Raw genomic sequence first — 27,111 nt, 5'->3', positions numbered from 1 at the left:
AGGATGGACTTCGGAGAAGGCTGTACTGACAGATTGTATAACAGACTCAACATCAGAGTGTTTCTATTGGTACTGCATGAAGTAAAAACAATTGTTTGCGAGTACAGATTTTGTGTGTGAGACACAGGTATTGTTAGGTGCCAGGGTCTCTGGAGGTTGGTTGGATGACATCTTTGCAGTAAGGGGAAGGCCAAGCACTGACACATACCCAGCACTCTTTTAACCACTTTCCAATGTCAGTAGGACTTGAGAACTGTAACTTGAAAGATTTCAAATGCACTGATTGGGGGAGGAAAGATTTCAAATGCACTGATTGGGGGAGAATGCAGATTAATATGCTGTAACTGTAATTACACAAAAGTTTCTGGCTTAAATGCTGGGTATGAGAGGTATACACACTAAGGGCAAAAAACATTATTTTTGGCAAAAAGACAAGAGTCCTCCAAGAAATTTGCCCTCTACGCATGCCCTCGAGAATCATTATGAAATAAATTTTATTTTGAACAAAACATTTATTTTTCTCACATACAAATCCATGACTACTTAATATTAATAATTGACTCTCCTCCCTACCCACCATGATACAGCTGATTCAGACTGCTGAGAATGACCAGTTTAAACCATTGTGGTTGCTTGAGGATCCAGATTCATATTCAGAAAGGTGGAAAAGAAGAATAGTTCTCTTTTGGGCCATGTCTAAAGATGATTTTTATGTAGAGAGGGCTGGTGTAAAGTAATGGGTTGGTATGAGAGAGCTTGAATTTACCTTAAAAATTGCTTGAACAGAATTTTCTCTCATTACAGCATATGACAAACCCTTCTTGATTTCACTTCTGTCAAAATCTGTGGAAGTTAAAACTCCTGAGCCTAATATTGATGTGCAAAGTATATACATGGACAAACCAAAGCTGGTTGCAGTCGCCAACTCCAAAAAGTAAGACAATGGTAGCATTTGTTTCTTATGAATTATCTGTTTAATTTTGATTACGTATTCTGTTATTGATAATTTCAGCTTTTCATTAATAACATGTAGTTTGCAAAATATCATAAAAGGGATTTTGACAGAGGAAAAATCTATTTCTGAGGAAGGTCCCGTGTCACCCGGTGAAATTCCATTACAGCACGAATTTCTAGGTATAACCTTGCTAGATATACCAGAGAAAAAGAGCTTTCAGGAAAGCTGGGGTTACTACCCCCAGTGATCGTCTTCTTGGAAGGCGTCGGTATAGAAAGGGATGAGTGAATTACCACTACCACGAAACCTACTCGAAAGATCGCTCCTTATCAAAATCCCGGAACAGAGCGGTGAGCCGTTACAGCCCCACACAAACCCACGCCAGACAAGGCACACCAGCGCCACCCTACACCATTCCATGCTAGCACTAACCCCAGACTTGGCATGTGCAAGAGGAGGGGAGAGTACTAGGTGATACAGGGAGGGTCACCGGGTGACACGGGACCTTCCTCAGAAATAGATTTTTCCTCTGTCAAAATCCCTTTCTGAGTCCAGTCCCGTGTCAGCCGGTGAAATCGTGATAGAGAATCATGCCAAGGCTGCAACAACCAGGAAAAAGAAATAAAGGGTAATCTGAAGAAAAGGCAAAAGTTTTACCAAAATAATTTTAATTAAGCAATCTCTTTCGTGTAGCAAGAACTCTAAAACTAAGTTATATTAAATCTAAGGCACATTGAAAAACTTAATACTATGAAACAAGGGCCGATTCACGACGGAGAAAAAAGCCCCAAAAAACCTTAAAATTACTTAAAGCAAGGTGAAACATGAAATGTGTACAAAATAACTCTAAATATAACCTTAATACTATACACGTAAACTTAGGCTAAACACGTAAGAGACAAAATCAATTAACATTAATATATACATCCATCTGGGGTACATGGAGCCAAATAAAAACTGTCCAGTACCCCACAAAGGAGCAATAATGGCATATCAGATTACGCTTTTTCCATTAACAGGTACAAGAAACAACTATATGAGGAGCCAGGCAGTGAGGTATAATCAACCAGGAGAATAAGCAGAAAAGTAAATGAGGCAGGCGGGCGGGGGGGAAAGGAAAGGACAAGGATATGATTAATTAAGGTGGGGAGATGACACTTCCCACAGCTATTGTAGAAAATTTCAGGGTTCTTGGCGTTTTTTAAATAGTGGCGTTTAAACACTGAGGTGATTTCCAACCCGTAAATTTAGATAACTCCGAAAAGTCCATATTATGAAAGTAATTAATGGAAGTAGCAACTGCTCGAATATCATGAACCTTAGGGACTGAATCTGGGTTGGCCTGTTTAATAAAATATAAAATTTGTTGTCTTATAGCATTTAGTGAAAGAGTACCACCTTTCTCCCTGATAAAAAGAGGACCCGACTTACTCTGTGGAGTTCTTGAAAGGTAAGATTTAAGTGTATAAACTGGACATAAAGACTGGTCTTGAGGAAGGGGCACCACCTTCCAAGGGGACCACCTGTCCTGTGGGTCTTCGTTCTTAGCTAAAAATCTCGGATCAGGGAAAGGAGGACCTCTCCAGGACGGGAGGAAGTTCACATAATTATCACCTCTAGTGAGCCGACAGCTCTGAGATTCTAGCACCTGAAGCCAAGCTAATCAAAAATAAGGTCTTCCTTAACAGATCCTGATAAGAGCAATGAAAGTTATCCAGCTCTGATGCTAACTTAAGGGACGTCATTGAGAAACCACGTAACCGACTGTGGGCGTGATACTGGTCTCAGGCAGCGCATGCTCTGGGGATAGATGAAAAGTAGGAATCTGTAAGGTCGATTTTAAAGCCGTAAAGAAATACTTTCTTTAATGCTGACTTGATTGTGGTAATAGTGGCCGGAGCTAGGCCTTTCTCAAACAATGATCTAAAGAAAGGAAACTCCTAAATTAGCTGTCATGATTTTGGCTTCAGATGCTTTTAGAAAGGAGGCTAATTTTTTTGACTGCTGAGTCATACTGTCTAATAGTAGAATCTCTTTTATCTGATTCTAAAAACAGAGTGTTGACGGGGTCAATGTTAGCTCCTTTTTTGAGCTGCGAACTTTACAAAGTCCATAAAACTAGGGCATTCTGAATTCTTGAGGAAGCTGACACAGTCTTGGTTTGTACTGTCTGAGTCAGAATGGGCTTGGGGATCCGAAGACTCCGTAGTCCCAGTTCCTGAAGAAGAGGGAACCAATTGCTCTTCGGCCAATAGGGGAGCTACTAGGGCTAATTGACCTTTGAATGTCCTGAGTTTGTGTAAAACTTTCAGCAGTAAGTTTATTGGGGGAAAAGATAAATCTTCTCCCAACTGTTCCAATCTACTGTCATTGCGTCTATGGCGAACGCCTGAGGGTCCAGGTTAGGGGGCCACATAACAGGGGGAGCTTGAAGTTGCTCTCCGCTAATAACAGATCCACTTGGAGGCCCGGAACCCGGCGGCAAATCCACTTGAAAGATTCCATGTCCAGAGACCACTCCGTCTCCAACGGAGCATTCCTGGACAGGGAATCCACCACGCCCGCACTCCCCCGCTAGGTGGGTGGCTGACAGGTGCCAGCCGTGCTTGTTCGCTAGGGAGAAGATAGCAACCATTACTTGGTTTACTCGGCTGATTTGGAGCCGCCCCTGTTGATGCAATGAACTACCACTGCGCTGTCCAATACCAACCTGATATGAATCCTTGGTTGGGGGCGAATTTTCTTCAGAGTTAGAAATACCGCCATAGCTTCCAGGGTGTTTATATGGAACTGCTGAAACATTGTGGACCACGTTCCTTGTACTTTTGTTTTGGAGAATATCCCCCCAGCCGCTAAGGAAGCGCCTGTGTGAACTACTAGTGCCGGAGGGGGAAATTGAAGCGGAACTGTATTGGACAAGCCTTTGACCGAGGCCCACGGCGCAATCTTGTCTTTAAGATTTGAGGGATAGAGGAGACCTTGTCTCTGAGCTTGACATTGGCTCGACTCCGCCACACTCTGTTTATGTCTTTTAACTTCGCTTTTAACAGCAGGTTTGTCACTGAGGCAAACTGAAGAGACCCAAGGACCCTTTCTTGGGACCGGCGGATGCTGATGGATTTTTGAGAAATCTCCTGGTGAGAGATGCTATCTCTTTCCTCTTGGGAGGCGGAAGGGACAGCGTGTGAGATGACAGATCCCAGTTGAGACCCAACCACTGAAACCGGAAGTCCGGAGTCAGGCGGGACTTTTCTCTGTTCAGTTGGAAACCCTAGCGACTCCAGAAACTGATGACTATGGGCGTGGCTTTTTGACACTCCGGAACTGTTGGTGCCCAAATAATCCAGTCGTCCCAAATATGCTGCTAGGGATATCCCTTGAGACCGGAGTTGCTGTACTACCGTGTCCGCCAGCTTTGTGAATATCCTGGGCGCGATGTTCAGACCGAAGGGCATGACCCTGAAGGAGTAGGCCTGATTCCCGAGTCTGAAACCGAGGAACTGAGAAAGAAGTTCCGGCGCAACGGGACGTGATAGTAAGCGTCTGAAAGATCGATAGAGGTGGTGACGGCTCCACGCGAAGTAGAGTCCGTACCTGAGCTACCGTAAGCATGCGAAGAATTTGTCGCATTTTATGTAAGCGATTTAGGACGCGATAGATCCAGGATCACTCTTTGTTGATCGGAGTCTTTTTTGGGAACAGTGAATAACCTGCCTTGAAACTTTAGGTGCCTTACTTTCTTTATTGCTCGTTTGTTGAGCAATTCTGTCACATAATCCTTTAGGACTGCTGTGGGTGGCTGGTAAAACCTGGTTAGAGGAGGAGGGTTTTTGATCCAGCTCCATCCTAGGCCTTTGGACACAATGCTGTGTGCCCAAGGGCTGAAGGTCCATTGGTCCCTGAACCAAAACAGGCGACCGCCTACCTGTGTTCTCTCAGTGGGAGGGGGCGGGTTTATTCCCCCTACCACGTCCAGGTCTTCCTCTTGGGGTGGTATTGGGCTTTCCTCTATGAGGGGGTTTACCTCTTCCTCCCTGTAACCCTATTCCAAGGCCGTGAAAATAACCACGGCCTTCATATGTGGGGTTATATGCCGGTGAGGCCACATATGAGGGTGCAGCTGGTTGGACCAGCACGTACTGTTGTGGGTGGGCCTTAGAGGTGGAAGGCTGTGCCACTGCCGAGACCGGGGCAGGCTTGGACTACCGCCTGGTGGTGAGTCCTCTTATGCCTCCTGAAACGCTTACCTCCTCTCGATTGGGGGCCGGCCGATTCTGGGGTCTTACGTTTGTAGGCTGAAATACCCCAAGCGAGAACTAAGACTTTGGTTGGCCCGTAGCCTCAGCCATAACACTTCTGACCTCCTCTTCAGGGAAGAGGTTAGGTCCCCTAAATCGAGCTTTTCACGAGCTTGTTAGGCTCGTGACGGATAGTTGCATCGGCGAAGATGAACTTCCTACATTCCAGTCTGGCCAAAATAAACTCAGATAAGTCAGACTGGAAGCCTGCCAGCAAGGACTTAGCCAAGACCTGAAAGAAGGGCTCGTCCGAGCAGGAGACGGCCGTGGCTTCAGTGAGGCATACGGAGTTCAACGACCGGGCTAACTTAACCCGAGCATCAAACTCCGCTTTCAAAAGAGTTTCCGGCAGCTTGGGGAGCTGCTCGCTAAATTGGCGTGGAGGCGCAAAGGGTCCAGTTCTTCCGACCGTGAAAGTGGGACGGGCGCTGTCCAGAACTCATTACTTCCTGGGAATACCAGGGAAGTAGGGTCTGTCTCCCTCAGCTGAGGTACGAATACCCTCAAAGCACGCGCCGTAGCCAGAGCGACTTTGTCCAAGCAAGGGGTGGGAAGGTTGTCTCCCAGGGCGAACATGGTGAAGTTCCCCTTGAAAGGAGTCAACTTCCGTGTTATCTGCCTGCCACTCCGTCCAGAGTGCGCGGGAGAGCCGACTGAGCTTGGTCCTAGGGCGATGACAGTCTCCCTAGGAACCTTGTCCGACCGAATCCAGGCTTCCTCCGTGAGCCTCACGAAGCCTGGATAAGGGGGCAGGAGATCGGGGAAGAACTCCAGTTCCTCCAACCGTCTCGTGCCAAGACCATCAAGAAGTTAGCTTGCCATCATGTTGGATGGCCCGGAGAGCGAACCGCCAAGGGTTACCGACATCAAGCGGCGGGAGGTCCGCGGTGTCGGGATAACATATGTGGATTCGGCTGGGGGTGGATGAGCCATTCCCGCCAGTATATTATCATGACTGGCAAGCTTCTCTGAGATTTTGCTAAATCTCGAGTCCAGGTCCTCCGTAAACGCTTATACAGTTGGTTAGCAAAGGCCTCTGCATCGAAAGCAGGTTGGCGAGGAGGGCTAGGGTTTTGCAGCCCTCTTACTCGCGCCTTTGCTGGAGGAACCAGACTTGCTCCCGGAGGCTACAGGTCCTGAGACCTTAGCCTTCGACGGGGGGAAGGGCAGTGCCTTCTTGGAAGACGAGGACTTGAAGCCCTTCGCCTTCCATGAAGTCTTCAACTTCAACTTGGGGATAGCAGATGGAGCTCTATCACCCAAGGAGGAAGACTTCACAAAACCTGAAAATGAAGAAACAGATGAAGCAGGGGAGTCAAATAATGGGGGGCCCGCCCCAACAACCTCACCTACCTCACCACTTACCACCTGGTCCTGCTCTACATTCATCGGTTCCAGGTCGAGATTAATAGCGGCGGCGTCCTCCGAAACCTCCGCCAGAGTACATCCGCTTGGGGTGGCTGGGTCTCATCCCGGATCTGCTGGATGATGGGGGTGGCCAGATCTTCAGGCACTGCGGCCGCCACCGTGCGCCGGGGTAGTAAGTCCCTCAACCTGGCGTCGGGGGACGTAGGGCTTCCCCGGCCAGACGTTTCTTCCAAACCCAGCCACCCAGGCCGGAGGATTTCCAAGGCAGACTTCTTGGAATTTTAGTCCGCCTGTAAAAAACCAACAATTAGCTAAGGGCGAAAACCATTCCGGGGCCTCATAGCAATGTATAATATACAATATGAGAATGATGTAGAGACTGTCACTTACCAACTCGTCCTGGACAGTTGTGCAGAAAGAGCAAAGCAAACCTCACAACCATCAGGGTGCCAAAGCGATCAGGTCATCAAGGCGGACGCACAACCAGCGTGGGTCCGACAAACTACGTGACCGTGAGGGGTTGTTGGAGAGGCGGTGCACCCTGGCTCCTCACAGCGAACAGTCTGTAAGAAGAAAAGTACATGAACCTCCCACCCTAAGCAAAATAAAGCTGGCAAGGCCGGGAAATTCAACTGCAACCGGAATACTCCGGCGGAGAAGAACTCCCTAACATAAACTGTGCCAATAAGCTCTAAATCACTCAGAGAGGAAGGTAGGATTTCAGACCCCGGAGTACTCCGGGGAATGAATGGGAGAGAGACCAGGAACTAACCATAAGGGTTGCCAGTAAAATAACGGCGGAGACCCCTGGTATAGGCCGGACTCACTATTATATATATATAATGAATAAAGGAGAGTACTCCTGTAGATAACTGACTTATCTAAAAATTATAAATAAAAACAGTAATAAGTGATGGTAAGAACACCAGAGGACGGAGGGATCCGTTCCCTATAATGAAAAAACCTTCCACCCTTACTTCCCGCCGGAGAAACGAGATGGGTAACTGCTCATATGTTCATAACATAGGGTGAAGCAATTAATATATACCGTATCAACGTAAACCGACGGAGTGAACAGTGACTCGAAAGCGCGTTGGGTAAACAAACCACCAACTCCAATACAGCGATGCTAGGGACAATATGGGAGGGAGCGAATCCCTCAACCAACAAAAGAAGTCCCGAACTCGGAGAAAACGCCATCTAGCGTCACCCGCACGAGCAAAGCAAGGCTGGAAAGGAGGGAGTGGGGGGAGGGGGAGGAAGGAGTAGGCCACCAGAAGGGGAACAGGAGACGGGGAGAAGCTCACCCGCTCAACTGCATCGTACCTCCCAGACCATGAATCTTGGGTGAGGCGAAATGACTGGAAAGCAACCAACCCGAAGCCCGACTCCTAGTTAGGCTGAAGCCTAATATGGACCTAACCTAAGTATAGGCTAGGGGCGAGAAGAGTAAAAGGGACCGAGGAAGAAACTGGGAGAGAAATTTTGAGCCGAGAACCAGCCGGGATCGAAAATGGCAGGCAAGGGGGCGACTAGCCCTAGAGGAAACACATCCAAGGAGCTCGATTCCCCCAATTGGAGGAAGAGAACCAAGGGGCTCACTCTGCCCACGAAAACGATCCCAGAGGAAAACAGCAACAAAACTCCCTCAACCTGAACTCCTCACCCAGGGCCAAGGGAAGGAAGCTAACAAGCCTACTCCAAAACATAACCAACACTCATAAAAACTAAAATGTGCTCAACAGAGGAGCGTAGCCTACCACGGGAAGCGGTTAGATCTGAGGCTGCCGAACACCGAGGTAAACCACTGAACAAAACTAAAAATAAAAATAAAAATAAAACTACGAGAGCACCATCTTCAATAAAATTAATTAGCCTAGTAAGACCAAAACAAAAGGAACCCAGCCTGGGGTGGGGTACCTAGGCACGGGCATCACTCCCACCAAGGCCAGTAGGCCAATGATCGTAATTCATGCGGGAGCCACCGCAAGGAACCACCAGGAAGGGAACCAAAGGGGGAAATAATCTATAACGACGCAGGAGACGACTCAACTGAAAATAACAGAAGGAGACGCCTCTGTCGAACATGGCTGGGGCTGGGGCTGCGTACATAATAAGATCTCGATATTTATGAAAATACGAGACTATAACAGCCAAAAATAGAACAAAACCCCACAAGAAGATGGTACTTAACTTGGAAATAGTAAAGCTGCTCGATGCCATCGTTGAAGCAGTAGAAAATCCAAATAATGGAGCACACACAAAACAATCCGAAGATTCACGTGCTAGAAAATGGAATGAGGTAGGTGGCGCTGGTGTCGCCGTCCTGGCGGTGTTTGGTGTGGGGGCTGTACGGCTCACCGCTCTGTTCGGGGATTTTGATAGGAGCGATCTTTCGAGTAGGTTTCCGTGGTAGTGGTAATTCACTCACCCCTTCTTATACCGACGCCTTCCAAGAAGATTTTTGCCTGACTGGGGGTAGTAACCCCTCAGCTTTCCTGAAAGCTCTTTTTCTCTGGTATATCTAGCAAGGTTATACCTAGAAATTCGTGCTGTAATGGAATTTCACCGGCTGACACGGGACTGGACTCAGAAAAGTCTTTTTACTGTAAGTCTGTTACTTACAATAGTATAGACCAGTGTGTATGCTACATAAAACTCCAGACACATTATTTTTGTGCAAAAGGATAAAGAATGCAGAACTTGGTCTTAAATTGCATACAAATAAAGACCCTTTGATTCTTAAAAGCTAATTCATACTTCTTGTGTGTCTTCTGACTGGTTCATGGCTTGCATAGATCCCTTGGCATTTAGGAGTGTTTTAAAAGGATTACCTTAATTAGTCAGCTAATCTAACCATTTATTCCATTATTTATTTCTTTCCTATTTACTTTATTATCCTTTTCTTTTATTTGATAATAGTGAAATTTACATCATCTAGGAACCTCAGTCCATGTAGGTAGTTTTGTTTGTACAGTTATGTAATAGTCTGTTTTGCTACTTTCATATGTTTAGCTTATTTTCTAGTTTTCAAGGTATTTGTATATATTTTCTTGGGTATTTAGAGTATGTATTCCAAGTAGTAATGAAGTGTACTAGTTAGTTAACTTGTTTCCATTTAGATGAAGATATTGTTTGTAGTGTAAATTGTTATATATATTATATAGGAATAATTTTAGGTCAGGAGCTTAGTATAAAGGTTTGGGCATATTATGTATTATTATTAATAAGCTCAACTAGTCTGTAAGCTCCATATGCAGGGCATCTCATTTTCCTTTGCATACTATTACTGTTAGGCTTTTCCCATTCTTCTGATCATACCTCTTACTTAGCAGGTTTTTATATCTTCTAGTAAGCTAATTGATTACTGGCTCTTCTGGTGCTTTTATCAAGTCACATTGTTATTCTGCATCGTCCTGGAGCTTTTTGTGAGGCTCTTTTAACCTCTTGAGTTGCTATGGTCTTTATTGGTACATGTACTTCTGTTATGCTAACTTCCCCCAATTCATATTCATTTGGTCATTCAGGTTTTCAAAATACTGCGTCTAGAATTCCAGAATCATTTAATATTCAGCTTTTATTAATTTTTTTGTATAATTTGGCATGTTTACATCTTTTTTTATCTTATTAGGTCATAGTACAATCCTAAATATTTTCTTCTTTTCCCTCTGCTGTTTTGAGATTCTGATTCCTTTCCTCCTAACTTTTCTTTTCCCTTGCCAGTTGCCAGTTAGATTCCTTCTTTTACCCTATGTACATCTCTATCCTCTTCCCTGTTTGTATGAAAAATTTGTTTAGAAAACTTAGATTTTTAAGTTTGTTGGATGTTACACATATTAGCTACCTGTGTGAATTTTTCTACCATTTAGTTTGTTTTTTTATTAACTTAAGTAGAGATTATGTAAGATCTTCCTTGATCTTGTGTTCTGAGATTTTTAGACATCAGCATCAAGCGTGAGATTGCCACATTTTAAGAAAATTCTTGTGATGGAATGTAAAAATATGTTAAACTTGTCAAGCTGTAATTTAAACGACTGTTTAATTTTTTTCTTCTGCCAAAAACATATGCTTTCTTATTATATTATTAGATAGTTAGTTTTTGTGTTCATAAATTTTAGGAAAAGTATAGGTTTTTTATTTTGTTTGGGATAGTGATCTTTCAAAGCAGAAGTATGGTACTGGTAATTTAGGCTCTAAATTTGGAAGTGTGAGAAAAATTTGACTAAGTAACCAATACATTTCCTTTGTAGGGGTGTGAATCCTGTGTATGTTGCATCAATATCACACATATGGAGATTGCATCGTTGTCAAGCAGTGTCTCATGTTAATGAGTTGGTTAAACAAGAAAAGTTTAGCTTGGCTTTGAAATTACTGGTAAGTATGTTATTGTTACGTTCAGTATTGTTCTTGGGTTTTTGACAGTGGGCTAAATCCATTGACAAAATTTGACAAGGAAAACATGTATCAATTTGTAAACCTGTTTGTGCAGTTAACGGATTAGCACCTGTGTTTTTCTTTGCTGGATCTTGGTTCAATAGGCAACTTAGGTGCCTAGGAGAGTCATTTTTGAGGTATATCCATGTTGACCCCATTAATTAGATGCTGTCCTGGTTCTCCTTTATTTATTATTGTCGTACTCATTTATAACTTTAATACTACACTTAACATCTGCAAAATTCAGTTTATGAAAATAAAATGAACTACATGTTAAAAATCTGCAAGTTGCTTCTTTATCATTTTGTATACACTTCATATTTTACTCATTCCAAACTGCTTAGAATGGTGTGTCATTTACTGTATGTTAAGTGATGAAATAAGAATAAAGATTTGAGTCTCCTTTTCAGTGAGTAATCCCCACTGTAGGGGAGCCCCTACTTCTAGTAGCACAGTTATTATAAGCTGCTTCTTAAACCTAAGATGCAGACATACAGATGCTAGTTCCGACAATTGATACCTATTATCTTGCCCTTGTTTTTTATTATTGAACTAAAATTTATTTGCAAGTTTAATTTGAGAAGAGAATATGTGTGTGTTTGCTTGCATATCCCTAAACAACCAGCATATCATAAAAAGCTCCAGTGTACTTTGGGCAAATTTTATAGTTTTTTGTTAAATTGATACTGAAAGCATTTTCTCAGTAGTCTATACTCATCCACACCAGTAAGTTGTATCTAGGTTAAGTGGAATTTTTGTTTAAATTGCTTTATTGATATGCATATGTGTACAAAGATAGAATTGCTTCAGATGTTTTCATTTGTCTTACACCTATGTCATATGCCAGTTTTCTATGTGACAGACAACTTTGTACTTATATTTTATTTTGAATAGGTACTTGTTAGATTTTACGACATTATTCATGGGTATTTCATTCTGTACATAACAGTATCCTACTAAGGTAGTCAATCAAACCACATAGAGTACAATGTAATTTACTGTTTTCAATCACTAAATATAATACTTTATTTTATTGTTATGATACCTTTAACTTTTAAAATTTTATAATGTTTAAAAAAACTAAGTTTTTAAGCCTGTCCTGATGTGAATAGCGTATGAATTAAATTGATTGTTTTTCCCCATACAATATAGAATGCTTTACTGTCTCTCAGATCACAAAGCTCATAAAGTTTCTCTTACCCTGGTGGGTTATGTGTAGGATGTAGTTGTTTTTTCAGGGAATTATGAAGAGAATGTCTGACCATGCCAGAAAACTCACCCTTTGCAGTGAAATCTTCACATTTTGAACATGTGCTGCATAGACAGTCAACTGAAATTTGCAAATATCGTACTACTTTCACAAATTTCTGCACACATTTTCACGTGTTTTCTTTACCTTTCCATATAGTACCATTATGTAATGATTCAGGTTGTTCTATTTTTTCTTTTCTATTACAGTATAGACCATTTATCAATTTTAATTGTAATGATTATTGAAGCTTTATGCATTCATAGCAGAGATTCAAAGCACCTGACAAAGCAATTCCATACACCATTAATCATAAACACCTCACAGTTTTTCTTCTATTTTATTACAATTCATCAGTCAGTATGCACAGATAGACTTTTATGTATACTACTGTACATGCTATGTAGTCTGATGCTCCTCAAACTTTCTACATTCAATAGAAGCTTTTCTGTGCATTCTTTGTTAACCATACCATTACAGTAGAGCCCTGGTCCTCAACGCTAATCCGTTCCAGAAGAAACGTTGAGATTTGATTTAGTATTCCGAATCAATTTCTCCCATAAGAAATAACTGAAAATGGATTGATCTGTTCCTGACCACCAGTCATTACCCCAACCTTGCCTTTTTATACAAAACATTACACAAATTACAGTAAACCTCCCGTATTCGTGGGGGATGCATACCACACCCCCCACAAATAGCTAAAATCTGCGAATACTTAAAACCCCTATAAAAACATGCAGAACTGCCTATTTTGATAGTTTAAACACAAGAAAAACCCTCTAAAAATGCTTATACCTGAGTATTTTAATAGTTTTATCACAAAAGTGAATTTAATCATGAAAACGATATGAAAATACAGTAATTAGCGAATATTTTTAAGTGAAAAATAACGCGAATTGCCTAATTTTCCGCGAATAATGAGTAGATACGTTCCACAGAGAAATCCGTATTAGAAGCACTTTTTACATTTTTAAATGCATACTGTATAAAAAAAAATTGTCATATGACCAATGAGACCTTATTACCGATGGTAGACCCAGCGCCATAGGCTAGGCTAGGTAGCCTATAGGCATTACCAGAATGTACTGTAACGGGTACACACAAAAACTGTTGTTAATAATAATAATATTGAAAAGCAAGCCTGATTATTACAGTAAATTAATAATACAGTATTAAAAATAAACCGAATTACTGAATGTCTGTTATCATAAAATTAAGAAAAATTTCATAAGTTACGTCGGCAATCGACAGCTTGTGACATTAGCGGATGTAAACAAAGCAAAGTGCCATCCTGGTGGCGTATCACGGTACTAATTACATATACAACAGCAGCAGCGTGTGTGGGCTTTATACACTTTTAAATATGTGTGGGAACGCCACCAATGCCAACCAGCAGCGGCTGACCAAAACACTTTTGTTTACAAACATTATATAATTTATCAGGTTGGATTTCTTGTGTGCAATTCATGTTTTCAAGACCTGCAATCTTGTGTCATAGAAATTTTTCTTATCTAATTGTATATGACATTTACTGTGCTAATTTCATTATCATCTTACTTTATTAGCCTTAGCCTAGTTTATAAAATTTCCCTTATTTTTCACCTCCTGAACTCTTTGAGTTATAGATCGCTTCTTGCTTTAAGCACCTGCCATGAGTGCTGGAAACTGTTAGCTGATGACTGTAAGCATAATGTTTGTTTTCCCCTATGAGTTAATGACTTGATTGTATGGTCTGTTCTTGGGTTTTTTGTTACTGTACTCAAGTTTAATATTAATTTGTACTAAGTGAAGTTGTTCATGCACAAAACAAACCCTTGGTCTTAACATTAGGATAAACTTCTGGCGCCAGCTGGAATCCAGTAAAATCAATAAAATTGTATATGCAAGGGACTAGTGGCATCTGTCCTTAGTCACGAGTCATGCAGGACCGCCCATACCCACACCCAAGCAGTACTCCGTGGCTCCATCAGTTACTCTTTTACCGCCTTTGAAAGAGGACGTGTTGTTGTTCTTTCTCTCCTCTCTAAAGCTGATTTGGTTTGCCAATTTTTGCTTTCTTTCCGTGTTTCAGTGTGTGGATTTCTGCTGTTTATGGATATGTGCTTAAATATAATGGATCCTCTTAACCCTCCTGGGAGTGTATCTCCTGGATCTTGTAAGAAGCAAAGTAAATGTCCTGGTGTTGGTGGCTTTCCTCCTTCTCGCTTCCTAACTTCAGCGAATATGGATCCTCATCCAACGCGTAGTAGATGTAGAGAGAACGTATGTAATGCAACTAATCCTTGTTCTGTATGTTGTGATTGGTCAGTGGAACAATGAAAGAGGTTTTATGGGAAGGGTCAGTACAAGAGGAAGGAGACAACTCCATCTTGGATTGATGGGGATTCATCTTCAGTTTCCTTTGTTCAGTCTCCTCATGATGCTGTCCCTTCCTTTGAGAAGCCTGTTCCAATTGTTTCACCTCCTGTAATAGAAGTTTTCCATGCCCTTTCCTGTTTGTCCATAGATTCATTGAGGGATGCATTTGGAGGGGTTTCGGGTAATTATATGCTTAGTTATGCCTCTTTCCTTTTGGGATGGGGGCATCTTCTTTGTCTCATTTTCCGGCTCCAGATGCTCAGAGGATGGTGGGCATGTGGTCTATGCTAGGCCTATCAGGGGTACCAACCTTGGATGGCCTGTTGTCTCACTACGTGGCTTCCCACTACCCTCCAGTCGCTCATTCTTTGGGTGTCCCTTCTCCCCCGGGCCTCCATTATATGGGGTTGAGTGCGACAACATCCTCTGGAACACATATGGTACCAATTCCACCACATTTTGGGGCTCCCTTGGTATTGCCTGTAGTGGTATCAACAGACTCTTCACGTGTTTCGTACAGTATAGTGATGTCACAACTGGCTCCATCAATGATGTCACCTTCTAAACTTGGTGACTGTGGTGATGTCAAATTCTACCCTTTCCGTGCCAATAACAACAACTACGTCTTCTGAGATGACGTCAAATTCTACGTTGATGGATTCGTTAGTGAGAACGGTGATAGAGAAATTAAAAGTGTTAGAGGAGAAGTTTAATAAGGTATGCAAGGAGAAAAGACGTAGGTCTCCTTCTTCTTCTGAATCGTCATTGGCTTCGTTGGATTCGGCTGTTGTACCTGTGCGTGCACCAGTTGAGTGTTGGAGGATCAGGGACTTTGTGGCTGCTCCTCATGCCAAGAAAAGAAGGACAATTTCTTCATCTCCTTTAAGCCGGGACTACCACATCCCTGTGTGTATGCAAAATCAAGATTCGGTCATGGGCTCTGCCTCGGAGGTTGGTGGTCATCGTTCTTTCACAGTTGTTAAGCCTAGGAAGCCTGTGGATGTAGGACTGAAGTTTTCGTCAGTTCCAGTTTTAGGAATAGCACGGATGTAGCAGGAGTGTCTTCGAATAACGTTCGAAGGTCGCCCTTGGTGGATTAATGGACGAATAATATTCGCGATGAAGTTCCTGTGTCTCCTGTACGGCCATTTACAGTTAGGAGGAAAGATAACAACGCTCCAATCAGGAGATCTAGGTTACTGGAAGCGGAGGAGTCATGTATGGATGACAACGGATGTTCGTCTTTTAGACAGTTGGACAGTGAAATTGTTGTGCGGATGTTGGTCAGACGTTCAAGGTCCAGATCTCCCAAGAAAGTGCCTAGTTGTCCCCTGATACATGTCGGCTGTAAAAGTATAGATAGATACGGATGTAATTCGTCACAAGATCAGTCACACATGAGGGAACGGGGACATCCAGGTTCATTGTTGAAGAGCAGAAAAAGGATTCAACGATCGTCGCCCCTCGGACATCAGCGTGACGCAACTAGGCCAAGAGAAGACGGACGTGCGTCGTGTGATAGGGGTGCTTTGGCTTAGAGAATGAGTGTTCATGATATTCTGGTGCCTTCCCCTTCTAGTGTCAACATGGTTAATGGAACAGAAGACATGGGAAATCAAGAGTTTCTTTCCTCTTATGCAGAGGTTATAGATCTGATTCGTCAGTTTAATAATCTGTCGAAGAGGACTGAAACTCCGTCAGTGATTGCTCCTACTGGAATTGAAGCACTTTTAGGACCTAATAAAGATATTAAGACGTCCTTTGATTGTCGTGCTCTAGTCACCCGGAGTCAGTCCTGTGTCATGTAAACTCATGGATTTCGGGACGGGATAACTCTTTATGGTCGAATAGATCGTTTAAGTTGCTCTTTCCTCCTCTATCTCGACACAAGAGATACTGACTCCAGTTGTTCCGCTGTTGGGTGGACGGATCAACCCAGATGTCATTCATTTGAGACCGGGTCTGACGAAGGATCAAGTCAGAATGGAATCTCCTTCCCTTACATGTCAGGAAGCTGTTACATTGGAGTTGATGGCCTCTTCTATCTTCCAGATGGCATCTTGGTTAGATTTATGGTCAACAGCTGTAGCTAAGATTGCCTCTTCGGATTCAGCAAGGAGTTCAGTAGAGGAGACAAATTTTATCAGATTGCTTTAATCTGGTTCTAAAGCTATTTCATATTTAACTAATCTGAGTGCCAGCATATGGGCTAATATTATTTTAATGAGAAAGGATGTAGCCCTAGCCAAGATAAGCTGCTCGGTGGATGTGGACTCTTTGTTGTTGCTCTGGAATGGGGATATTTTTGAGTCCCAGTTGTTGTTGCCCAAGGAGAAGTTGGAAGCTGCCATCGATAGACATACAGATACCAACTTTATTGTTTCCAGTTAAACAAAAATGATGAAACATTGTATGTTGCCTCTTTTTTAAATAGGAAATAAACATGCTGTAGGGACTATTACAAAATTTTGAGTACAATAAGTGTAATGAATGGAATTTACAAACTACATTATTTTACTGTGATTGCATACTCCCAGCCCATCCAGTAAACATCAAGAGGTCTGTGTATCCTATAGTGATGGTAACCAACTAGATAAACTCAAGTCTTCATTCCTTCGTTGGTGATTTGGTGCTTGGTTCAAGGTAGTATAGCATAATTATAAATAGGAACTTGTATATTTTAATATGTTAATGGATTAAATTTTGCATACTGTACTTATTGTTGACAAAAGTTCATTTTTTTCATTTTAGGAAGTGCTAAAGGAGCCAAAGGAAGTCAAAGAACAGATGGTGCTTCATGTGAAGCACATGCAGGCATTTTATTTCTTCCAGCATAAACAGTTTAAGGATTCCATGAATCTCTTTTTGGAAGTGAATCGTGATTCTGGTAAGTTAAAATGATGTGCCTTATGGTGCTACAGTTTATGTGTCTTTTTATAGATATATCTGAGCATTCATTATTATTATTGTTACTAGTTTACCCATACTGTCAAAAATGGTACTATCTGAGATGGTTGAGGTTGCAAAATCCAACCCTAGGGACCTTATGTATCAAGGTAAGGCTTGGAAAAAGGTACGTGCATTCTGCATGCTTACACTGTATAGGAACTGTTGGTTAGATAAGATGGACCTGGGTCAACATAATCTCTTATCATTGCATGTAAAAGTATGGATACATTATATTTTTTATTATTATTATTATTATTATTATTATTATTATTATTATCATTATTATTATTATTATTATCGTAGAGGAAGACCCTCTCTGAAGCAAACTTCTTTGAAAAGAAAGCACTCTGTATGCTGTTGAGCTTATATTTTGCCTTCTCAAACATATAAGTTTCTTCATTTTAGCAGATAAATTATAAAGCAGCTGTCCAGAGTTCATTTATTATCTGGCGTGTCGGTAGTCGCTTGCTTCCATTGAAGAAGGTGAATGGCACTAGGGGTACATGCAGCGAGTATTTATTCCTGAAAATGGGTATACAAAAGAAAGGGGGGGCAAATTTTCAATGGTTGGTTATAATCCTAGGAGCTTTCCTATTGGCTGTGATTCTGGTTGACCGACATGGGTCTCAACTTGCGGCTCAAGGAGGAGGAGGAGGGTGGCTGTATCGTTGTCACAGGAGTGCATCTCATTGTTCTCCTGATGGCGGTTGGCAGGTTTCCTGAGTAATATTTACCATAGGTTTCCACTGTAGAATGGCAAGGGCCTCCTTATAGTGGAGGCTGCGATGGTGCATAGCCTGTTGAGAAATTATGGAATATGCGATGCAAAGTTCATTCAGGATGCAATGGAATATGCGATGCAAAGTTCATTCAGGATGCAAGGTGTTAAAATTTTATTTAATGTCTTAGCCACTTGGTAAGTTGGCGATGGGCACTGGCTAATTATGGGGGAAGAGGGTTGTTGGCTTTGTGGGTTTTTACATTGCAGTAGATGTAGCCAATATCGTAGTCACCCATAATCTTGGGAAGATGCACAGCTTCTATGGAAGCATTAATTCATTCAGTAATGTGGTTTGCTTCCCTCCTGGTGTAGATGACATCAATAGGGAAGCAAGCTGCATTATGGAAAGAATTAATGCTGCTGTAGATGCACCTTCCAAAGATTATGGGTGACTAAGATGTTGGCTGAGGTTTTATCTGCTGTATGGATATAAGTATAAAACCGCTGCCTTCATCCTGATTAGGTGAGAGGAGTGCCTCAGGAAGCTCAACAAGATTCTTGGAGACCCATCAAGTTCCTCCGTATTACGAGAAATCCTGTCAATGACATCAGGAGGGAAGCAAATCACATATTGAAAGAATTAATGCTGCTGTAGGTGCCGTTCACCTTCCAAAGATTATGGGCAACCAGGGTGTTGGCTACATCTACTGCAACATAAAAATTCACAAAGCCAAAGCCAACAACCCTCTTTCTCCCATAATTAGGCAGCGCCCAACACCAACTTACCAACTCACTAAGACATTAAATAAAATTTTAACATCTTACGTCCCGAATGAACTTTACATTGCATCATCTGTGGAGTTTCTCAACAGGCTACTCATTCTGTCGTGCCAAGGTATCGTCTTATCGTTAGATATAGAGTTTCTGCACCAATTTGCCTATTGACGAGACCATATGGTTGATCTTTGACAAGGTCTGCAGGGATGAAATATCCCTGACACTAAAACATCTCAGAAGAGTCCCTCTGCTACCTGCTGGAGATTTGCACAGAGGTTCCATTTGTTGATCAACTGGGATGGCTATGTTCTCAGATTGACGGAGTTACCAGGGTTTCCCTTGGTGTGCTCTTTGCCAACTTCTGTATGGGAGTTATTGAGTAGCGCGTTTTCCATAAGATCCCAAAGCCTGCCTTGTACGTGAGGTACATGGATAATACCTCCGTCAACGTTGCTGATGAACATTTTGAAGAAGAAATGGTCCTCCATTTCATGTTCGAGAGAGCTGCTGATAGTACCCTTCCCTTCTTGGATGTCCTTGTTACCACCACAAAGGTCTACAGGAAACCACCTGACTTTGGGCTCTGCCTCAGTGGCAGTGGAGAATGCCCAGATAAATTCAAAATGTCAGTAATAAATGCCTATGTCGGCACTTGCCCTCGCCCACTGCTCTCCCTTGAGTGCCACCTCCAATGAATTTGAACATGTCGCCCAGGCACTAGCTAACAACTGATATTCGTACCGTCAAGTAGTAAGGGTGTCGAGAAATGTTGTTGACTGGTGGCATCAGCAGGAGAGTTGTGCCCCTCTGGAGGGCACAAGGACCATAAAATTACTGTACAGGGGATACATGAATACAGAATACAAGAAGGACGAGGCAGCCCTGAAGATCATTTGGGCTCATGCAACCTCTCCTGAAGTCGACCTTACGGTCTATCATAAGAAATGAAGGACTGCCCAGTGCCTCATGGAGAACACCCCTTCTGTCAGCAGTGATCCCGTAAAGAGGAGAGGAGTCGTCTGTCAAATACTGTGCCCCAAGAATCGATGCCACCATTCTTACATTGGTATGATAACAGCTTGCCTTTCTAAGATGATCGCCATCCATCTACATGAGGGTGCGGTGTACCAACACTGCTTGAAAGAACACGGCAAAGCCCCCCAGTGCCAACAGATCATAAGGAATACCAGAATCCTCAACACTGACAAGGACCACTGCCGCCTCCGCTATAAGGAGGCCCTTGCCAGTCTGCGGTGGAAACCTATACTAAATATTACAGAAAACCCTCCTTCTGCTGACCACAGTCAGGAGAATGAGGCACACCCCTGAGACAGTGATACATCTACCCTCCTCCTCAAGCTGCAAGCAGAGCCCCAGGTGGTAATCAATCAGCAGGGTTGTGACTAACCAATAAAAAATTGCCCCTTTTGTAAACCCCGTTATAAATACACCCTGCATGTACCACTGGTGCCCATTCACCCCCTTTAGTGGTGGCAAGTACTACCAGCATGCCAGATGATAAATGAACTTTGGACAGCTGCTTTACAATTTACCAGCTAAATTGAAGACTTATACGCCAAGCTGAGAAGGCAAAATATAAGCTCAGCGTTATACAGAGTCATCATCTTCTTCTTCTTCTTTTATCTTCTTCTACCATAAAAATATGGTGATTAATCAGGATAGTAGACAGGAAATGGTATGTGTGTTTGAACTAATTGAGGATATAGGTCAGAATCAGCCAGCATTGAGGAATTACAGGCTAGTAGGCTAACCCCAGCATGCAGCATTCAGAGGATAGTAGGCTAATTCACACTTAGAGTGGAAGGTCAGTGGTCCTTGTAGTGGGCAACAAAAATATCATTGGTAACAAAATAATTCAGTCATTTTATATAAGATTTAGTTTCTATTCTTAAATTAAAAGCATTTCCAAAATGTTTGACCATAAAGTGTGACCACACCTTCCTATGATTTCTGTATTAATAATTTGGGAATTTCTGTCAATTTGTGTATAAGGTCATTTTGAAATTTAAATGTATGGCTTCCTCTTTCACATGCGTGGACAAATGATTTGACAGTCATTTGGAAGTAAACCTTGTTTTGAAAACAGATTTATAAATACTGTAACCACCTTTTGTTTCAGTTTGTCTCACAGGGCTTGGATTAGTTTTCATAATCAAATCTTGTTTTCTGTTATATGGTATACAATGATATCAATTTTACTAGAATCATCATCACGTTTTGCAATTGTTCACAGTAGTACTGATGACTTTTATAATTGGCCTGTATTGAGAAAAAATATAATTTCTTTATAATAGGCAAATTTATCTACAAGAACTACGAGTCTTTTAATAATAATAATAATAATAATATAATAATAAGTTAAGTATACCTTAGTTTTACCAGACCACTGAGCTGATTAATACCTCCTAGGCTGGGGTCTCAAGGATTAGGATTCTATTTTACGTGGCTAGAACCACTGGTTACTTAGCAACGTGGACCTGTAGCTTATTGTGGAATCCTAACCACATTATAGCTTAGAAATGAATTTCTATCACCAGAAATAAATTCCTCTAACTCTTCATCAGCTGGTCACGGGAAATGATAATAATATCCTTTATATGTATACAATACACACATTCTAGATGCATAAGACAACATGATAAAAACAATAATTGCCAGTCCACACAGTTGCTGAAGAAGTAGAAAAAATAGAATTCATAATACAGGCAGTCCCTTGTTATTGGCGGGGGTTTCATTCTGACAGCATGACAATAAACGAAAATCGCCGTTAACCGAAAATCGCTGATTTTCGGGGTTTATTGGCGCCGAAAAGTGTTTGGTTATTGGCGCTGATAAATGTAAATTGGCAATTTTCAGCGCCGAAAATTGCCAATTTTCGTTGCTAGACAAGCCCTGTAAAACCGGATCGCTGATAACTGTAATGGTAATGACAGTAATTATGTGGAGAATAATAGTAAAAAAAATATTAAAAATGATAATTAAAAATACAGATTGCAGAAGTTTCTGCACAAATATAAATGTTGTATATGAGATCCATGGATGGAGTGAGGTGGCTCTGCATTTAGGACTGTTTGGATTTAAATCAAAGTGAGGCAGTGGTTGGTGATTATATAATACAGTATGAGAATTGCTTGCTGGGTTTTGCAGATTCTCTTTAACTTAGTATAAGATGTAACCTTTTCTTATGGTAATGAAGTAGCATCAAAGAAAGTGAATTTTTATATACTTTTTATATAATTAGAATACTGACAGGTATAAGTTAACTACTTTTTGAAATAATACTTTGTGTTACTTCATTTTTGCAGAGTTGGCATTTGTTATTGGATTGTTTCCAAAAATGGTGCCAGAGGAATTTCGCTTCCAAATAAATCTGCCGGGTCGAGTGCCTTCCCTGAGTTCTTCAGAGATGGAAAGTGCTATTCAGGAGCTTATTCATTTCTTGCTGGAGGTGAGATTTTTAATTCTATTTTTATATTAATTTATATTCTATTTAATAATTTTTTTTTAAGTTGCCTATATTTATTAAAGTACAGTCACTATCCTACTTATGAACGTTCATGTTACGAACACTCAGAGATACAAACAGACAGGGTCACAAGGTAAAATTGTGTTCCGAGTGCTTCCCCTTGCCACCCAGGAGTTCAAATTTTGCTCTGCATTACTATTCTGCCTAGTGAGAATTTCTGCCACACGAGGAAGCAGAAGAACCTGTTCATTTAACCCCTTCCTTGATTATCCTGACTATTCTTGTGATTGACTAATATGTATACTTCTTACAACCGTGAGAAAATTCATTCATACATGTAAAATGTTCCTACTTATTTTCACCTTCCTGATTTAACTCGTTCTTTGATGAATTACTGTTTTATATATTTCCTTTCCCCCATTGGAACAGTTTAGTGTGCATTTTTCTCAATAGACGGTGGTGTGCATTGTTTACTTTATGAACTTCCAATGTTAGACGCTACTCCTGTTCATAACTTTCAAAGCATGGAAACTAAATTTTGAATGTTACTTGAATCTAAACTTTATTTTCTTCTTTTTACCTTTCTAACATCCAAAGTAATTGTTCATAATACTGCATGGTTTAAAAATACGGTGAAAATAGTATAATATATGACCCTTGAGTTAACTTTGGAATGCAAACAGGAAATATTTCAGTTTCAATAATAAATTATGCACTACATATTACAAACCAACTTATGAACAATTCAAGATACGAATGGCCGTCTGGAACGTAACTTGTTTGTAAGTTGGGTAGTGATGGTACTGTAAAATAATATGATTAGCACCCAAAAATTTTAAAGTGAACTCTACAAACTTTTGATAAATAATGGGATTTTTTTTTATATAATTGGATTTGACAAACAGTTTTTGTATGTGAAATATCAATTTGGATTTTTAATTGGTATGTTTAAACTACTGAACTATAAATACATAAAAGTAAACTATGGAAAGAAAGTAACATGAGTAATAATTCAGAATATGAAAAACCTTCAAGACTTAGCTTAAATTTGACTTTGTACTATCTAAGTGTCTAGGATGAGGTTACATGCTTACAAATATTTACTCATATGCATCTATCACTTCAGTGCAAAATATCAGCTGACTAAAATTTTATGAACATTGTCTTGATCTTCCAAAAGGATGATGTGTACCCCTCTTTGCTCAACCTTGTATTCGTTTGAGAGGTATTATTTGTGGTTATCATCTTCACTTCAGTCAGAATTACCACCTTTTCTGATTTTCACCCACTAGTTTTTCTCTGGAATTCTTTCTTAACCCTCTTCTTCATAGTGTTTTAAGTGTACATCTCTTTTTTTTTTTGTGTTGTGCCAGGAGCTTTTCCTTCTTAACCTGGAACCATGTGATGAGAAAGTCACAGAAATGGGGCATAGGCTGCTGCCCAGATCTAGTTTTGGAGTTGAAAAGATTGAAGATTATATTTCCTAATCTACTTAACTAATAGCAGCTCATATTTTTTAACATGCAGTGTATGTAATGGCATTGGAGGTTGTCATTTAATCATCTTTGATCGATGTTTAATCCTTCATTACAAATTTGCAGAAAGTCTGAGACTGTTCTGTCTCTCAAAACATCTAAGAAGGATATGAGCAAACCAATTTAACCTGCGTTGGCATTGACATACAAAAATAATGAAAACTGTAACCTGGAGTTGCCAGACACAACTCATGACATGCACGCAGATGCAGTAGAGTTCACGAACACATGGTAACTTACCAACATAACAGGACATGATTTTACTAACATTTTAACAAAGCAATGTTACACTTGAATACAAAATACATAACTCTGAAAACTGGCAAATAGGTTACTTTCTTGAACACACCACCTTTGTCTGCGACAGATCTAACAACATATCATATTGTCATCAGAGTATTTGTTAAACATAAGTGAGACTACCTTCTTACTCTAGCCTTAAGCTTCTTCAGTACTCTACCTTTACAAGAAATTAATTCATCAACAACATATTTCAATTATGAATATGCATATATAGTATGCCTAGCTTACCAATATTTGACATGCTTCTGTTAAGGAAAAGCTCAACGTAGGTGGTTCTTAGTGTTAGAAGTTTATGTTCCTTTGAGACAGACACTCATGAAATTTGTGCTCAGTATAGGAACAATAAATATGCATTTGCAGACTGGTCTCCTTGTTCTCTTGTTTTAACTCATCAGTTTATAACTTTCTGTGATCTTGAAACAAAAGGTTATGCAAAAGTAATTGGTTGATAATGTAATTTTGAAAAGTAAAATTTATCCGTACAGATGCATCTTTTAGGGAAACCTGCCCCTTCTTTCTTGCCTCAGCTGTTCATTACAATACATTAAATGGCTCAGATAGCTGTTTTTGTGCTTATGGAATTGGTGTGCATATACAGCTGGTTGGAACAGGAAGGGTGTCTGAAACCTTGTGCTGATCCACAAAAGGCTGCACAGATGCACAAAAGCTATGTAAACTAATGGGTTTGTATAAAAAAAAATTATGTATTTGGAATGAATCTTACCTACTGCTAAAGTTAGCTTTATCTTTGCACAGTTTGGTGCAATTGGCATTAAAAAAAAATCAAAATACGCTTGGCTAACCTGCTTGGACTGTCTCAGTAGTCATCTGTTTCCCACCAGATGGTGCTGGAATATTTATGTTCGTGTCATATTTCTTCATGCCGACCTGTTATACAGATCGGTGTTAGTAATATGTTGGTGATATCTGGCTAATTTTCTCCTGTACGGTATTGTGCTTGTTTCTGTTTTTGCTTTATGTCACCTACGACAAGCAGAGATGAAATCATTAGGCTGTATAGGGAAGACTTTGTGAAAACCGAATGTTTAGATTTTGCAAGATCGCATTGCCTATGTTAGACTAGCTGCTCAGGCACAAATGTGGTTCTCTTGATATGTATTTTGAGTGATCTGATGAGAGGATGTAAATTTTGTGTAGTATCGGAGGCCAATATTAAGTAGACAGTTAGGGCACACCAGAAGCCTACTCAGTCTTTTCCTTTTGTCTTCCGATGTTGCTTCTCCTCCATTAACCTACTTGATAGCCTAGGTTCTAATTCCTCTCTCTCTCATTCTGCTCAGCCTTCTTTTGCTCCTTATGTGGTTCAGGAGATTCTTTTATTAGATAGGATTTCAATAGAAAATATTAGGGCCAAGATCAACCCCCCCCCAGTTTTTAACCTTTTTCGGTTTCCCCTGCAAGAGAGAAGGTGTCGGAGCCTTGGCATCTGTCTATAGCCTGCCCTCTGGACTGCCTTGCGTCAGTTGATTGTCTCTTCTGACAGGGAACCAAGACATGTCTCGGGACCAAGGTTCTGTACCCTTCAACACCTCTCTCTCAACTGTTTTTCCTGTTTTTCTCTTCCATTCATTGGCTCCAGTGTTACCAACTATGACAACCTGAAATCTGCTAAACATAGCGGTTTTTCCTCTTAAGTTGGCAACGGTAGCTGGCTCCTGTTCCATCCCTTTTGGAGAGTGTATTGTGATGTATGCGGATGCTAGAGTTAGGAATTTAGTCATATTACATTTGCCTCAGTCATTCTGAGCTGTGTGTCAGTTCTGCTCTCTCTTTTCAAGTACTCGCCTCTCGGATGTATTCATGGTTACACAGCTCTGACTGTTGAAGGGTTACGAGGTGACATCATGCAAGAATCCCCTTCCTTTCCCACCTCTGGTACTTAATACCAGCATCCCGTGACGTCTTTGCTGACGTTATGTGGTCCTCTGGTTAGACTGAGGGTTTCACGGTGGCCTTATTTCAATTGTGATTTGGTTGATTCTTCTTAAGTATTTAAGCTATGCATAGCTTGCATTCCGTTTTCGCTTCCTTTTGCCGAAGCTGAATCCGTAACCGGTGCTGTTTAGTTTACTTCTACCTCAGCTCCTGTTAAAACAAATAAGTTAACACTGATTTTGGTGGGGTGCATTATCATGAATGTAGAGCCTTTGGGAGATGGATAAACAGTTGAAGAGAAACAGAAACTGTTTAGTGTATGCTGGCTCTCGGTTGCCACTGCATCTTTTTCAGTTTTGAACCTGCTTAGACCTGGGTTAGGTCTTACATACATTATATGTTTTTCACCTTCCTCTGTTCAACTTGCAGTTTCTAGTTCTTGGACCTAGGAATCAAAGACTCCTCTAATTAGTAAGGTAATTTGGCATGTTGTGAGATGAACGTACCTTTGAATGTGGTATTTCATTCTTAGCATTACAGCTCAATTAGTGTAAGAGTAATATTTATATGTATGTAATGTTTTTGCTTGCATCTGTATATATGTATTTATGTATGTAGATATAATGATGTCTGCTCTGTCTACATCCCCCCCCCAAATTTTGAAGGCTATGTTATAAGGCATATAGGTAAAAAATCAACATAGGCTACAATACATTAGGCTAAGCTATCCCATGTTTACTATACCTTAGGCTAGGGTAACATAGGCCTAAATGCCATA

At 41.0% G+C, this 27,111-nt stretch overlaps 1 protein-coding gene across 2 annotated transcripts in view; it reads left to right on the top strand.

Moving 5' to 3' along the window:
- The window catches only part of LOC136825347 (vam6/Vps39-like protein), a 151,869-nt gene that overhangs the window by 63,988 nt on the left and 60,770 nt on the right, over positions 1-27,111 (top strand). For both annotated transcript variants that reach the window (XM_067081603.1, XM_067081608.1), the window contains exons 6-9: positions 805-934; positions 10,872-10,995; positions 17,417-17,552; positions 22,439-22,581. In XM_067081603.1, the coding sequence (XP_066937704.1) occupies positions 805-934; positions 10,872-10,995; positions 17,417-17,552; positions 22,439-22,581 (533 nt within the window). The remainder of the gene's footprint in view (positions 1-804; positions 935-10,871; positions 10,996-17,416; positions 17,553-22,438; positions 22,582-27,111) is intronic.

Source organism: Macrobrachium rosenbergii, chromosome 3 (assembly GCF_040412425.1).
Source record: "Macrobrachium rosenbergii isolate ZJJX-2024 chromosome 3, ASM4041242v1, whole genome shotgun sequence".
In the NCBI taxonomy this organism is placed as follows: Eukaryota; Metazoa; Arthropoda; class Malacostraca; order Decapoda; family Palaemonidae; genus Macrobrachium; species Macrobrachium rosenbergii.
This window is presented reverse-complemented; position numbering and strand designations above follow the sequence as displayed.